Source organism: Serinus canaria, chromosome 1A, assembly GCF_022539315.1.
Source record: "Serinus canaria isolate serCan28SL12 chromosome 1A, serCan2020, whole genome shotgun sequence".
Lineage (NCBI taxonomy): Eukaryota > Metazoa > Chordata > Aves > Passeriformes > Fringillidae > Serinus > Serinus canaria.
Genome location: NC_066314.1, coordinates 47,885,786 through 47,902,712, shown reverse-complemented (window position 1 = coordinate 47,902,712; position 16,927 = coordinate 47,885,786). Strand labels below are relative to the sequence as shown.

Sequence of the window (16,927 nt, the reverse complement as noted above, 5' to 3'; positions counted from 1 at the left end):
TTTTTTTCCTTTTTAAAAGTACCATCAAGGCAGCCAGGAAAATACTTTTTTCCATGTTAAAACTCTATTTGGCCTCTTCTTCAACAGCAGACATTAGACATTTCATACATGTAGACTTAGATGACCAAGGGCTGAACAAAACCTGTGCTGACAGAACATCTTCACTCACCTTATCCAAGCTGTGTCAAGCCACAGGAGTATGGTTTTAAATACTGTAGTACTTACAGAAGAAAAGATTTCCCAGACCTAAATACGAGTATTGCCTTTGGCCAGTCAGAACAAAGGGCAGCTGCCACCACTACTTCCAGTAGCAGCACCTGGCACAAACTGCTTGGACAATTTCCCATGCTGCACTTCCCAGGTGGGACCAGAGTGAAAATAATGACTTCTGGTCAGCTGCATTGGCTGGGCAGCTGTTGGGTACATGCATTCAATCAGAAAAATGTGTTGTATTTATTTTTATTGTAATAGAAAAAAACCCACAAGTAAATCAAAACATCACTTTCTGCCTAAAGACATTATTAACATTTTTAAAATGGCACAGGGGAACCTCAGCAATACAAGACAGAATAGTAAGTGTGGGCAAAAGGATTCTGTTCCCTTTTGGGATTTCAGTTTCCCTGCCCCTTTGTCTAACAGCTGGCTGAAGTTCATCACCTATATACATTTACATACACTTCTCAGTCTAGTTTGTTTTCAGCTGGGTGGAACATTGAGGGCACAGTCCTGCAATTTACACATAACCATCTTTGGAGAAAACAGGTTTACTAAGAGTCCTACAGGGTACAGGGGTCTCACTACCCAGTAAGAGCCATCAAAGAGGATTCCCTCTTACAGTTCTTTTGCCATGAAACACGGGAGTAGGTCCCGAGCCCAGGAGCTCTTTGACTATTGCAAACAATATATGGATGAGTGAAATTTTACATTGACCTTAAAAAAGGAGCATTATTTCTGCAAAGGAGCTCTGCTCAGGAGGGGAAAAGGCAGATTGCAAAATGCACAGGGTGTATGTCTTCCGTTTCTTTCCTGCCCCAACAGGATGCAAAAAGTCCTGAAGTAGGCAGCCAAGCAGAAACTAGCCTCAGGACATCCAAAGTGGTAGACATACAGGGTACATCTTCATTGTGTAAGTGTGTGGGGCAGAAACCATGGCACCAGTGCTTCCATCACAGGCAGCTGTGCCTGAAGTGATAGTTTGCTGAAAGGCAAGCAAGCACAGCTGTGCTGCTTGCAGGTACCAAAAGAGCACACCAGGATGTTGGGCTGCACTATGTCCAATAGTGTACCCTACTTAACTGAGCTTGAGTGTACCTGCTTAACTGAGGAAGCTCCAAGATCTCTAACATGATCTACAGCATTTTGTGGCACAGTCATACGTGTATTAAGATGAAAGGCTGGTTACTCTTCACAAACATGTATGGGAAAAGACTGGAGATAATATATATACTGCACAGGAAAACTAAGCTATGGTATTGTAAAACCAAACACCAATCCTTCCTCCAAGAGCATCAAAAAGCATTCATGACTGACTTTCATAGAATGTTTTCTGCAACCAGGACATTTGGAGGGGGAAAGATTGAAAGCTTTTGTATAAAGCCATCTGTAGTAACTGCTATGGTTACCTCCGAGTCTAGTCTGTCAAATGAAATGCTTAAGGAGAAGTTGATGGCACAAGGTGAGAATGACAAGGAAAAGAAGCATCTGGGCTGCAGGGGCCACTGCTGTGCACTGAGAGCAGGTAAACGTGAAACAGCAGAATGGCCTGACAATACCCTATTCCCATCTGTGCACTGGCTCCACAAGGTGCAGGACAACAGAGTCAGGGGACTGGGACAAAATTGCAGTTTTCCTCTATTCCAACCCCTCAAAAACACAAACTCTTACAGTCCACACAGAGTAACAGTGTGAGAAATTTATCAATCTGCATTATTCTGGGACAAAGAACCCAGCATAGGAAAGACATCTCCTTTAGGTATACATAAGTTTCCAGTGCAGGAAGTTTGAGATGCAGGACTGAATTTGCAGCAACACTTTTCACAACAAAGCACTGGACAAAGGGCTGTACATTTGCATAGATGCTTTTCTGGCAGCATCTGGGATGTGCAATCCCCATTTACGGAGCATCAGCAGTGTTCCGGGGTTTGTCTGATGTCTTTCTTATATTCCTTCCTAAATGTAAATGCTACAAAATTGTTCAGGAAAGTAGTGTGTGTATATATATATATATATATATATATATATATATATATATATATATATATGCATGAAAAGAAAACATTGTGCCTATTTCTTCATTCCCCTGTTCTTTCCCACTGCAAGTAAATGCAAAGCTCTAAAAATCTTAAACTAGAAGATGCAGTATTGCTATAATCAAAGGTTAATCTAAGCATAGGACTGCTTCTGCATGTATCCCAAGAAACTCAGTTGTTCCACAGAAAAGCTTATTTTTACTCTTCCTCATTTTCTTTACATTTGGGGAGACCCAGCACTTATTTCTCTTAAGGAGAGCCCTGATGTGCTTGACTGCTTTGGAAATGGCAGCACTTTGTTGGAACTCCTACTGTGTCTGCAATTGGATATTGAAGGCAGAATTGGTCCAACTGGTATTATCATGCAGTTGCCATGCTACTCTTGCCCTATTGTACCGTAACCCTGGCTTTGCAAGGGAAAATAAAACCCAAGAAAACAGTTCTTATGCATTAACAAGGTTCTGTCAATCTGCTGATAAGCTTATGTGTGAGAAAAGGAAACTTTTCACTTCATTTTCCTTTCACCTGAAATTTGTCTCTACCACTTCTGCTCATGAGATTCTCTTCTTTCAGCTGGTTCTTTCCCATAACTCTTGGATCTGGCATTACAAGGCTCTTGGTAACCTTCAGCTCCAGGTTCCCTCCCACCACAGGAAGTCCCACTGAATTTCAGCTTCTGAGTGTGACACTGACACATGGTTCAGCTTCATCACCTTTCCCATACACCTGTACCATTGCAAATATTCTAATCACATGAGTTCAGCTCTTCACTTGAGCAAATGTTAGTGAAATATGCAGACTAATCTTGGGACACCTTCACTTCCTAGGCTACCAGTACTTGCTCTGCTTTTTTTGCTAGACTTCAGCACATACCTCCATAACAGAGGCAGTGACAAGACAGAGATGCAAGTCTGCAAGGGATGGCCAGGACATCCCCTTATTTACTTCAAGTTGTGTAATGGGCCATTGAATGCTCATGGAATGAATTTCCACTTACCAGCACAGGAGTTACGTAGAAAGTGTCAGCCTACTTGGACAAGACAGCCTTTATAAATTAGTATAATACTATTAGAAATTATGGCAATATTTTTGGTAGCATTGTCTTACATGCACCCTGATAAATTCTCTCCCCAGGAAATTTTAAAACTTGTCTTGTAACTTCTTTAGAGTTAATTCTCATGAGAAATTATAAAATAGAAATCTGGTAGATTCATGTTTAAAAAGGAAGAGGCCTGGTGAGGCTGGGCACACTGGGTCATTCCTGTTAGCTCTGTCCATTATGTCTGCTGAAGGTATTGCCTCCGGGTGGCTGGATCTGGATGGAGTCCAGGAGGGGCCTTAAAGCTTGTCCAAAAGGTCTGAGAAGGTAAAGAAATAAACATCTCAAATAGTTTACTTGGTCAACAACTCCCATTTACCACTGAAGCGCACTCACTTCCTAGAGTGCAATCAAACCAACATTCTAGAAGCAAATTGGAAGAAAAGACTTCCACTACAAACTAAAGCAAACTGATTTAACCTATTAGTTTACTGTTCAATGATTAAGAAACTTAAAAATGATTTTATATCATATAATCATCAGATAAGGTAGTTCTGAGTCCTAACATGCCTAGACTGCTCATGTAACACTGTCTGAAACCAGCTCTCAGTAATTCATTCTACTTAAGTGTGCAAACAAAATCCTTGTTATGCAACTGAAGTGTTCCATTAAGTACATCAGTATTGAGGCCTGCCAAAAGAATAGCCTCTAGCTTACTTAGAAGACAATGGTTCAACACTCCCAGAATAATTTCTGATGCAATTTGTAGCACCTGGCTTGTCTTTCAGTAAGACTCACTGTGTTACAGACTTGATTTTGAGAGATTGAAGTTCTAAGAGTCCAGGGCAGAAGACCCATGTCTCACAAATAACGTGCTACACCACTGTTAGGAGAAGTAAGACCTAAATGATGGAGATCACATTATCCTACTGGGATCCTCACTAGCTGAGAGTTAAAAAAACCCCAAACAAAAACAACATCTGAATTATCAAGCAGAAAATTCTTAATTTCCTTTTTTTCATATCCTCTTTTCCCATCCAATCCTAGCTTTAAAACTGCAGCATTAATTTTAAAATTGTATCTCCCCTGCCTCTTCACAAGCAAAGTGACACCTCTGCAATTATGGTGCTTAGAGAAATGACTTTTAACAGATACTGGTTGTCTAAGAGGGACAAAACCCCTTGCACTGGTTTCTGAAACTTTCTATATATAACAGACCATCGCAAAATAGCTTGCTTAAGTTAAAGGCAGAAGAACATCCTTCTCCTCTCTTCTTTGGAACACCAGTGCCAGTTAGCACTTGTCATACAATGTTGCAAGTGTTGATGTAAAGAAAATTGCATCCTCTCCTTAATCTTATGCTGGTTCTCAGACAGATTCATCAGAAACTGGTACTGCTGGCTCTGTCAAATGTTTAAGCATTAGCATGAAGCAGCTACAGAGAGGAGGGGCATCCATACTCACGTGGAAAGAACTTCAGATGGAAGGTCAGTGATATAGGAAGGGATTTTTTTTCCTGTCAGAAACTGTGCCACTTCATTACTGAATGTGTTGCAGTTATGTTCAAAGAGGTTATAAGACTCTCCTCTGTGCCACAGAAAAGAAAATGAAACAAAAACCCACACAGATTCAGCAATAAATCATAAAAGCAGAAAAAAACTTTTACCCTTAATGAAGAACATCTTACATTAGCACTTCCTCCCCCCACCCCAAAGAACTCTAAGGCAAATAAGTAAAATACAGACATCAATTCACCCTCAAATTCAATTGAATCAGAGTGGAAAATGACATCTCTCCGCATCCCTGACTTTAATGCAACCATTTTTGGGAGAATAGGTGAGGTCAGGTTTTTTCAATTAAAACCACAGTAGCAGTAACGAGAAATCACAGGAATTATTGACTCTGAAAGACAGCCAGAACACTAAATGCTGTGGTTTCCTACTCTTGTGAGAAGCAGAGCAGATTCTTTAACAGTCAAGACCTTGCTTCTACTCATGTGAAAATTGGCAGCTTTACTACAGTGACTACCTATGACTCACAGGGCAAACTGCTATTTACTGAGAGATTTCATTTTCTTTGGTGATTCTCTCAAAAACATTTCAAGCATTATTTGATTTTACAAAAAACAGTGTTAAAGACTTTCCAGAAGAATGCCTTCCCAGCCTAGAAGGCAGCTCCTTGTGTGTATTGGTGCATCAGTCCAGTCCATATTTGAAGAGTACCAAATGAAAGAGTAAGCAGACAGAAGCTCTGGGAGCTGGATTGGTTTCATGACACCTTCCTCCATTCTGTACCTTTTTGGTACCCAGGTTTTTCAGTAGAGGCTGTTACTTACCGGAATGCAGATTCCCCCAAAGAGGAAAGGTATTCCAGAAAAATTTCTTCAGTGACTTCAGTATTCCCCAGATCAACAACTGTGTCTGGAGGGCCAAGAAGTGTCCCTCCCTGTAAAAATGAACAGCCAGAAGATACTGTCAAATGATCAGGCTGAATTCTTTTGGAGGACTCTACTGAATAAAGCTGTTATGGTTCATGCAGGCACAAAAGAAGGAACTTTTGGTATGTTTATCAAGCAAAAAGCCCTGCTGGCCTCCCTTGTTCTGCACTCAAGAGAATGAGAAGGAACATGAAACTTCCACTTCAGCTGGTAAATTTGGCTCTCTGTGCTGAAAGCTCTAAGCTAAGGCAAATTTCTGCTTTAGAAGCACAGCCCATCCACTTTACCTCTCTAAGAACAGAAAGGTCTGAGAAAACATCATGGTTTGAGGCTTTTTTTCACTCTTAAAAAGTCTGCATGTAACACTTAATGATAGAGAATTGGACAAGGTGTCACTCTGGCTAACCGGTTGCAAAAGGTGTTCTGGATAGACTCTACCAGAAGAAGCAACCCCCAGCCTGAACTGAGTAGGGCTTAAACCCACTGTCCATGCTCCCCTCACCCTCAGTACCCTGGGAAACCATGACAAGCAGCTGGCTTCAGCATCTGCCTGAATTCAGAAGTCCTTTGCTGCATTTTTAAAAGACAGTAACACAAGCAATTCTGATCAGGTAACTGTACAAAAAATTACCAGAAAATAAAGTTTAACTTACAGGTGCACAGCTGGAGATCCCTCCACTGCCATAGAAGAATTCATCCTTATGGACTATTATGGAGGTGTGCCTGCCACAAAGAATAACAACAACAACAAAGTTGAAATAAAGGGAAAAAGTAAATAGCCTAGCACATAAATCACTGATAAATTTATGAGCTCAAGGACATAATGAAGGGAATAACTGAAAGAAAAGGTCAGTGTGTTTCTGTGAGTGGGAACAGGATCTGCTGGGACATGAATGGATATGGAAGCAATGATTATCAAGCCTACTGTAATCCTGCAAGCAGTTAGGAAAGAACAGGTTTAGCCAAGAGCCCAGGCAAGAGCCTCTCTCAGCTAACGGGCTGAGGGTGAGGTCAGCCCTCAGAAGACAGAACTAGCCCTGCTACCACACTGACAGAGACTTCTCACTGGTGAGAAGCTGGTCAGACAGCCACTGCAGACAGATCAGTGGAGAGGAAAATGGATGGACAAGGGCTTAAGGGCTTTCTTGCCCCTAAAATGAAACCAAACAAACCCTCTTTGTGTGATATCTAAATTCTTAGTATGAATTATAGGAAATTAAGGGGTTTTTGTGACTGAATGTAGATACTGCTCCTATATGACAGAAGATTGATCCTGTAATACCTTCTTCTCACCTACTTTTTTACTATCATGTTTAATCATTATAAGATAAAGTGCTTGGGACAAGGACACCATCTTACCCTTGAAAAAGTACACAGGAGCACAAAAACACAACAGCTACTAACAACACCCTATTCCATGGGGTCCACTGAGCTTTGAACAGAGTGGTTAACTAGCACCTGACTGTACACAATCTTACTGCCAATCTGTATTCAGGAACAAAAAGTGCCTTGGTCTCTCCGCCACCACAAAATGTTCTTAAGCTCTAAAGCATATATAACTGCATATTAAAAGTACTTCCTACACCGGTGTTTTACCCACATTATGCAATTTAAATCTAGTCACTTACCAGATGCCATCCAGCTGTTTCCCTGTATGCAGAGAAAAGAAGAGTTATTAGCAATGTATTTTCCAGCTTTCAGCCTACTTTCTGTCAATCACTTAGGAACTATGCTCATTATTTCACCATGAGAGCAACACAGAAGATTTAATCCAGAATATCCTTCAAATTAACTATTTAATCCCCTTTGTACTTCTTCCCTCCTGGCAGGCAGAGGTAGCAATGCCATCCTATCCTTCTGGTGCTTACCTTCCTTAGCTGTTTTTCTAAAGACCAAGAAAACATTTTCCTAAAATTAGAGTCTTCAATCAGGAGCAGAAGAGTTGAATTTGACAGATTTCATAACTGCAGGCAGCTGGCCAGCAGAGTATATTCAGTTCTCTTTATCAGTAACTGATGAGAGGTCTGACTTAAACATATGACCAGTGGTGGCAGCCTCTATAATGTATTCCATGATTTCCTCTTTTCCCTCCCACCCCCTGCCCTTAAAAATTAGTTTAAGTGGTAACTGAGGTAAAGAAGTGCAGCATTGAAATTTACACAAGTTATAAAGCTGTGTGTTTTCCAGAACAAAGCAACAAAGTCTTGCTTCAGGCACCACCACACTGGGTGTATAATATAATTTGGTCTCAGAGAAAAGATCCCTTTTAAAATATGTTTTCAGTTCCCTAGAAGCAGGAGACCTGAACCTCTCAGTTGTTTATGGCAGGATCTCAAGATTAAACCTATTAAACCTAAAAGGGTCACCAGCTTTTACTGCTCTAGGCTCAATTATTTTCTCTATCATAACCTAAAGGCTTGGTCCCTGGTACCCTCCCTTTGGGAGCTCGTAGGGAGCTGGTGCATGCTGTGGGAAATGTGCTATAACTTCATTTTCTGAACGAGGTGCAGAACCCCCAAAAAGCAGATTTAGAACAGAAAAACTTTCTGCATACCAACATTGGGTATTCTCTTGAACCCAAGCACTAGGCTGAGTACTCCTCTGCCACAAGAAAAAGCAATCACCAACATATTTTTTTCCACTCAGGTCTGAAGCAAAATAAGTACCTGCTTCAGATGAGGGTCATGGAAGAGCAGAGGCAGGGAAAAGGCTGTTGTGACAACAGAAACATCAGCTGAAGTGAGCACATGTAGCTTTCAAGCAGGTGGACTGATCTGTCACTCCCATGGGTCACAGCCAGGCAGCAGCCACATTCCCTGTCAACCCACTGCACAGAAATGTGGGCTTGGAGTAGGACAAAGGCCAAGAGAGGGGGGCAATAATGACAGAACCAGAACACTGTGTTGGAGATCTCAGAAGCATCTGCTGGCCCTTTAGCATGTCCCACTGTTGTGCTTCATGATCCTTCGGCCTTTGCTCCACATGTTCCCCATGGGAGGTTTCACCTCACCCTCTAGAGCTGCCAGCTCTGCAGCCCATTGGCCCTGCAGGCTCAGCACTGGCCTCTGGTTGGCTCTACCTTTTAGCTTTGCCCAGTTAGCATTCTGTGTACCTATTAACAAATTATTACACATTTGCTCATGATAAGTGACTTTTTCACTACAAACTTGAACTTTATCCTTCAGACCAGAGAAACAAACCATTTCAAAGGCAGCACATATTAGAATTGTGCCTGTTCTTTGCATGCTAAATTGAAAGAGAACATCTTAGTATTTACTTTCACACACACCTGCAGCAAACAATAGCAAAAGACTTTCCAGAGAGTTGCCACTTTGTACCTAGATTTTGAATGCAGGTGAAAGAGCTACGGTAGATATTGACAATGTCACAGCTGCTGCCAGGACCTGCTTGTGCAATTACAACACCTACCTGAAAATATCATTGCAGAAAAGGCTACACAGTGGGCTGCTCTAGCAAGGCTGCAGCCTACAGCTCAAGGGAAATGACTCTGTCCTCCAATTTGACACCTGTGAGACCACATCTGGAGTGCTGTGTCCACTTTTGGATCCCCACAATATAAAAGACACTGACATACCAGGCTTGAGCACTTACTGTACTGAAGAAGAGTTGAGAAAACTGGTGTGTTCATCCTCAAGAAGAGAAAGTCAGGAGTCTGTATTCCTGTCTACAAGTACCCAACAGGTATGGATGAAAGGAGACCCTCGCTATACTCAGATATGCACAGTGAAAGGCAACAGCTGCTAGCTGGAAAATGGGAAATTCACAATTCAGTAGGAAGCAGGGAAAATACTTATCATGAAGATGGTCAAACATTGGAGCAGAAGTCCAGAAAGCATATGGGATTTCAATCCTTGAAGATACTTAGAACTCTGCTGTCCAGGGCCCTGAAGAATTTGCTCTTGTTGGCTCTACCTTGAGCAGGACGTCTAGAGGTCCCTTTTCACCAAAGTAATTGTCCGACTGCACATACAAAACCCAAGCACAATTCAGGAATTGGACTTTGCTTTGGACTGCAGTCCAATCTTTACTGCTACACATGAATTCTGTAGCAGTCCAAAGGCAGCAACTGCCAGGGCAGTAACAGAACAGTTTTTGGCAAGTGAAGCTGCCTATCTTCACAAGGCAGGTCTGTCTGTTGCTACTCAGCTCGGTCAGCTTGTGCCAACACTGATTTGAAAATCTTAATGAAGCTGCAGACCCACTATTTTTCCTTGGCTCCTAAAAGTCATTAACCAAGCTGCCATTGTGGAAAACACACACCAGATCTGCAGCACTGCTGACAATAAGGCATCTGTGGTAGCTCTCCAGCCTGCTGCAGACAAAATATAATCCCTTTCTTCCACTGATGGACTGTGTCTGGTGAGAGGCAGTACAAGTGTCTTCAGTGATGACAACACTGCTGGGGGAATCCCATGCCTAAGAAACCTGCCATTATTGGCCACATATGCATCAAACAGACAACCAAGACTGAGAACTTTTGCTAAGCTGCTGCAGTACCCAGGCTTCACAGCTGGCTGTTATCATTTCAACTCAAACTGAGCCACAGAGGAATACATCAATGGCCACCAGTTTCTGAGGAACTCAGGCAGCTCCCTTTCCTGTTGCTTAACAAGAATCTCAGTGTTGCTTGTTTGTCATGTAAGAGGTTATGTACAGACATTCATGGACACAATCATCTTCCTCCTGAAGGTCTGCCTCTGGTGGGGACCCTCCTCTATGACTCTTTTTGCCCTTTCTCCCAGACTCAGACACTGCACAGAACAGGTGACACTTCACCACCACTGCCACTCCTGATAACCTAAGGCAGAGCAATCAGAGCAGCATGCACTAATGAGTTATATTTTGCCTTCTGCTTGACATTGGCTCACTACACACAAAGTATTTTGCCCAGAGCCTTTGAAGGCTTGATACACATAACAGTCCCAACAGCATGACCAAGCAAGGCTACAGCATTGCTGTGAGTGCTAAGACACAAGTTGTATCCAGGCCTTGCAGCAACACTTTCCAATAAAGCTGCTTCTGGCAGCACTGTCCACTTGAAAGCCAGAAGCTCAAGGTTGCCATGAACCTCCCCAAATAATCCTACAGTGCAATAGAGCTCACATCCCATAGTCAATTGAGTGGACTGTAAGAAGGGATTGCAAACACTATCCAGGATACTGGCAGATATCATCGTGTTTCCTGTTCTTCCACTCCTTGCCACAACACTCCAAACTCCTGTGGTCACTGCAATGTGGGTAGAGCTGTGTGCTGTGCTGCCACCAAAACCAAGCCATTTACTCATACCCCAAGGCTGTCTATTACTGTATAGAGATTCTCCACTAACTTCCATCAGAGCTCCAAAAGCCCTTGCAGCATTAAATTGCAGGCATTACCCTTCACTCAATACCTAAAGCTAATCCAAAGGATGCACATGCTCATAATGCAGAACAGCAATGTCCTGATAGGATGATGCTCTTTTGGGCACTTACTATATCTGAAGGGAGGGTTATCAAGAGGATGGATACAGGCTCTTCTCAGTGGTGACAAGCAATAGGACAAGAGGCAATGGACAGAAACTGAGGCACAGGAAGAGCCATCTGAACATGAGGAGAACTTCTTTAGTGAACAGGTGATGACACACTGGAATAATTGTCCAGAGAGGTTGTGGAGTTTCTCTCACTGAAGATACTCAGGAACCACCTGGACACAATCCTGTGCAATGTGCCTGAGATGACTCTGCTTGTGGGTCATCCCACAAACCTGTGGTCCCTTCAAACCTTACCTCTTCTGTGATTTTGTTATCCAGGTAAAACAGAGAAACAGCAAGATGCTAACTGGTTTAAATATTTCAAGGGTCAGGGGCTGTTGAACAGGAAAGGTCGGTGCAAATTTAGATGTACACATTTAATCACACAACATTTACTGCATATGGCCAGGCTATCGGGTATCAACCCTCCCAGAGGAACTGCCCAAGTGCCAGCTCAGCCTGAAGTAAATGTGAAGCAAATCAGCTTAGTTTGATCTGCATCCATTCCAAGCTAATGCAAGTCAAGGTACCTTGTTTTCATCACAGACCATGAACATGGACATGAAAAGCTACTGCATTATATTTGTGAGAGTTTAGGGGGGATAGCCTGTCTGTCTTTGGAAATATGATCACTACATTTTTTGTTTGGGGATGGTTCTGTTTGCTTATTTACTTTTTATTTTTCCCTTGCTGATGTACTTCTGTGGCTCTTTCCTGAAAATACTCACTAGAACCTGGGGGAGATGCCAGTTCAGCATAAATCTGTGTGCTTAAGCATCTCAAAGATTCCATTTGTTTCAATAAGGCAGACTAAGTAGCAAGTAAGCAATATTTGCTGTTTTATTTTCTTTATAACATTCATAGCTCAAATACTTTAATGGTGTTTACACGAGCCAGAAACCTGTGAGAAAAATAGAACATAAACAATTCCAGGACCCTCAGCTTAGTCACAGGAACATGGAGAACAAAGTAGTTAGATTAGTTTGTTGGTAAATAATCAATTCAGGAGACTGTAATTGTTAAGATACAGGGGTATTTTGAAAGAAGAAGCAAGCCCATATAATTTTAGAATACAATCAAACTGGATTACTTCCATGCTTAGATTTGTCTGGAAGGCCAAGCACAAGGGAGATTAGGTGCTCACCAATCTTTTTTATCGTCACAGAAATTTATTAATCTTGAGGGCCAAACAATGTTGATTATTCCTGTGCATTTTAAATATCAAATGAAAGTGGCATTTGAATATTAATCTAAATTATTATACTGAAGGGCAGAAGAGTTCTGAGACACAAGGGAAGAAACTGTCTGTGCAGATGGGCCCTTAGTTTACCCCATTCGGAGTTCAGGCCATCCAACCCTCAGTGCAAGATCTATGCCTGCTTTTGAGCAGTAAAGAAATAACAGGAAGCTCAGTATCTTTAAAATATATTTGTGGTCTGCAATGGATATGCAAACTCCAGAAGACCAAAAAAGACTCTAAAAAAAAGTAGTGAACTGGTCTCCTGTGGAATAGGAAGCAATACTATTTGGTCAACCAACATGGGTGTTTCTAGCAGTGCGCTGCTTTGCATATTGTTGTAATTTCCCTAGGACAATCCATTAAGATTCCTGCCTTTTTTGAATTGAAAATTACTCTAATTAGGCAAGCATTTAGTCAAGCACTTTCTTCTATGTGCTACCCAGCGTGCTCAACCAAAGCAAAAAAAAACCTAAGGGAGAGGGAGGAGCCTGCTTCAATTTTCTTCTCCTTGAGGTGCCTGGAGAGAGCCAGAAGTAGGCTATATTGGGGGAGGGTAACACGCCATTTTTGTAAAATCCCCAGCAAATGCTGGGAGCAAAGCTGATAGAATATCATGCTGAAGCAATTCAAAACTGTTCAGAACAGATGGAGGAGAAGCAGAGAAATGTGCTGGCCTGGGAAAATGGAACCAAGCAGAAGGCACCTCCTTTCAGCAGTTACCTTTCGCTCCGATTCCCTCTGGGCTGTTAAGTCCCTACAGCTGAATGCACCACTTAAAAATTTCAACCAAAACATACTCCCAGTCCACTCAACGTTAATTTATACCACACTGAGCCAAAACTGCTGTGGTTAACCAAGCTCCCAGCTCATTCTGTGAGTCACAAAAGCAATAACCTCAGTTACAGGACAGGAGAACTTTGAGCTGGTAGATATTTTTCTTTAAGCCTATGATGCAATAGGATTTTAATCTTCCTTAAAGACTTCTCTGCCTTTGGACATCTATTTCAAAATCAGCACTGCAAGCTGAACTATTCTCTTTTCCTCTTTACCCTCCACAGAGTCAGGTGGATTATGTTTTCTGTCTTGGCAACAGAAAGCTTACTGCATTCAGGTCAACATTTCTTCTTATTATAACATGTATTTGAACAGACAAATGTAGTCACAGACTGAGAGTAGGGGAGAGAGGACCAACAGGAGCTATTGAGAATATGCAAAATAAAGCAATATAAAAATTAAATGTGCTGCTTCTGATACCAAAGGCAACTGAACTACAATTTTTGGTCATGTATACTTCAGAACAGAAACAGTCACTAAATTACAGAAAGCTTACAGAAAAGTAAAAAGAATAAAAGTAGTCTGGGTACAGAAAGAGTAAACTGGCCAAGAAAAACAAAGACTGTCCAAGGGACAAGACTAAGTCACTCTAAAGCCTGCTATGAACTGTACTAAAATCTCTGCCTTCCAGATTCATCATTAAACAACAACAGAGAGAACTGCTACTGAACAAGTCAGTATAACATTTGGCAGTGAGAGCTGATCCCTGAAGGCTGTGCTGACACAGTCCACAGTACCTCTGGACCCCATTAGCACAACAGCAGACACAGTGCAGTGATGCTCTCGCAGTGGTCAGTCTCATAAGACAGCATTCATCCCCCTCTGGCAAGGGGACCTGAGCTGCTGTTTTCGAGACTGACAGAAAATGATTTTAGCACAATCAATTACCATATTTTATTTTTTTCTCTCTAAAACAATGTATTTAAATTTAGGCAATATTACAGGATTATCACTTAAAGCAAAAGCATTGTTTCAAACTTGTCATTGATGAAAAGAATACTGTAAGTAGAGATGCCAAGTGCAAATCCTTTGAGAAATGCCTTCCTCTTTAATTTTTATGACTTTCCCCGATGACCTACAGTTTCTGAACATCACTAAAGAAAGAATTGATATTGACCATCTGAGAGTTGATATACAGAGAAATAAGAAGAGGTTTTTTGTTGTTCTTCAAGGAAAAAAGGGTCCATGCATGAGGTAAGAGGAGTATTCTCTCAATCACTTGGCTCTTGAGGAGGTTTCCAAAATCATCTGAAACAGAGCTGAGTGTGAACGTACAGAAGACACGACAGGAAGGACGGAAGGAAGGAAGGAAAGAAAGAAAAGAAAGAAAAAGAAAGAAAAAGAAAGAAAAAGAAAGAAAAAGAAAGAAAAAGAAAGAAAAAGAAAGAAAAAGAAAGAAAAGAAAGAAAAAGAAAGAAAAGAAAGAAAGAAAGAAAAGAAAGAAAAGAAAGATTTGTTTTATGGACAATCATGTCACAGGAGCCACAATCTCAAATGTTCTGCAGTCTGCATTGTCACTGTGACCACGTGGGCCTAGTTGGCCACATTCCATGAACACATCTGAACACAGTTACCAGGCAGTACTAGCGAGCAGCACTTCCCCTACTACCCAGAAGTGTTCAGGTTTTTAAGCTTTCCTTTTCACTGCTCAGATTCCCAAAATTTACTACCAAACTATATCACAAGCACAAAGTTTTCAAGTTGTCTGAATAGATTAGAAAGCATCAAAATCAAGTCATGCACTATGTGTTATGTGGAAACTCAGAAAGCTACAAGATCCCAAGACTGACTTTGTAGGTAATAAGGGAGCTAAAAAGCCTTTGCTTCATTTATGTGAAGACTGGCATGGAGATAATTATAGTGGCAACCTATTTGTATTACAGTCTTTGCTTGGACCAACACTTTGATATAAGAGTAGTTAAATTCTACTCAACTCAAACACAGGTAAATCATGCACCCATGTAATCTGAAGATTTATAACTCTTAGCACATGATAAAACATGGCTATTTCACCTGATAGGTGAAAAGCTACTTCCCTAAGGGCTACAATAGAAGCAATTCTGACCACATAAAAAGTCTGGAGGTTATCCAGTGCAGGAAACACACATCTCCCAAAGTGGTTGCTGCTAAATGACTAACAGAACACAACACACATGATCCCTATTTTCTTCTCAGCTTTGCAAACCTGTCGTTGACCTTCATGAAACCTCATGCTTTGGACTTTCATTTTAAGATTGCAGGAAATCACAAGAATCTCCTCATAGGGCAGATGAGCAAAGTGAATGCCAACAAACTGTAAAACAAGATTACACAGAGCCATCTGTTCAGACATTGAGTCTGTTGAGAAGTCTCATCCCACACAGACTGCTGGTCTGACACGGGTCAGAATCTGCTCCATAACAGGTATAAAACACTCTCTTGTTGCATTCCTAATTAATGCTTCCAAAACTTTAAGCAAAACCTGTTTCCTTTCCATCCCAAGTTTCAGGTTCGGTTGGAAACGCACAAAATCTCGACAAGACATAGAGCAGAATCCTACAAACTCTCTGAAGGAGAGGGAGGATAGCTGCACATCACCAGCCCAGCCCATCCTCGCCACAACATGGAGCCGTTCGAACTCAATAACCTTGTAAACAGCAGGCGCCTTTCTCCAGCTCAGCCTTCCGGCGCGGCAGCACAGCAGCCGGGGTTAGGGAGCCGAGCTGTGCCTCCCTTCAGGGGCCAAGGAACACTTTTACTCTGCCGTTAGTAAATACCACCCGCGCAGCGGCAACGGGCGGCTGGGGGAGAAGAGGCTGGACCCAGAGCAGCTGGATCTGCCGCACTGACAAAGCTCGTCCCGAAGACGGCGGGGTCAGGAACCCCGCAGCCAAACCCCGCTGTATTCCCAAGCACCGAGGCGCCGGGCAAGCGCCGCACATCCCGAGCCGCGCTGCACCTGCCGGACACAGCCGCCGCCCGGTGCGCCCTCGGGGAGCCTTCCGCGGCGGGCCGCTCCTCAGGAGAACGATACCGGGCGGGGATCGCCACCCTCGGGGCAGGAGGCGGCGACTTCGGCCCCGTTTTCCGGCGCGGCAAAGCCGGGCCGCGGTGGTCGGTGGCGGAACGCGAGCCCCCGGGAGGCGGCGGCCGGGGCGGCCCCGGGTCCCCCGCCGTGCTCTTACCCAGCATAAGGTGGCTGAGGCGCCGGGCCATGCCCTTGGACAGGTCGTACACATAGAGCTTCACGGGGTGCAGCGCCAGCGGCTCCTCCATGGGGACGCGGGCGCGGCCGCCGCAACCCTTGTAGGCAAGGTTGAACAGCCCTTCCCTCCGGGAGACGGAGAGGAAGGGGAGGAAAGGGCGGCCGCGGTGCCGGTGGTGACAGGCAGGGAGGAAGGGGCAACCCTGCCCGGGCGCATGCGCGGCCGCCCCGCGCCTGCCGGGCCGCCCCGTCACTGCGCGACAGAGCCGGGGCGGAGCTACAGGCGGGGGTGGGGGTGGGGGGGGTGTGGGTACAGACAAGTCCCGCCGTCATTGGCTGAGGCTCGGAGTCGCGAGCAGCGCGTGAGGAGCTCCCGCCCTTCGCTACCCCACTTCAGCCAGTCCGCGTTGGGGG

General features: G+C 43.3%; 1 protein-coding gene across 1 annotated transcript; it reads right to left on the bottom strand.

Annotated features, from left to right (window-relative positions):
- Nucleotides 1–443: 443 nt before the first annotated feature.
- DESI1 (desumoylating isopeptidase 1) lies at nt 444–16,767 on the bottom strand. The gene is made up of 6 exons (XM_009086551.4): nt 16,494–16,767; nt 7,354–7,375; nt 6,379–6,448; nt 5,624–5,733; nt 4,753–4,875; nt 444–3,607 (listed from the first exon to the last, which is right to left on the bottom strand). Exons 1-6 carry the CDS (start codon nt 16,582–16,584, stop codon nt 3,514–3,516), a joined length of 510 nt encoding a protein of 169 aa, XP_009084799.1. The 5' UTR covers nt 16,585–16,767; the 3' UTR covers nt 444–3,513.
- Nucleotides 16,768–16,927: the final 160 nt, after the last annotated feature.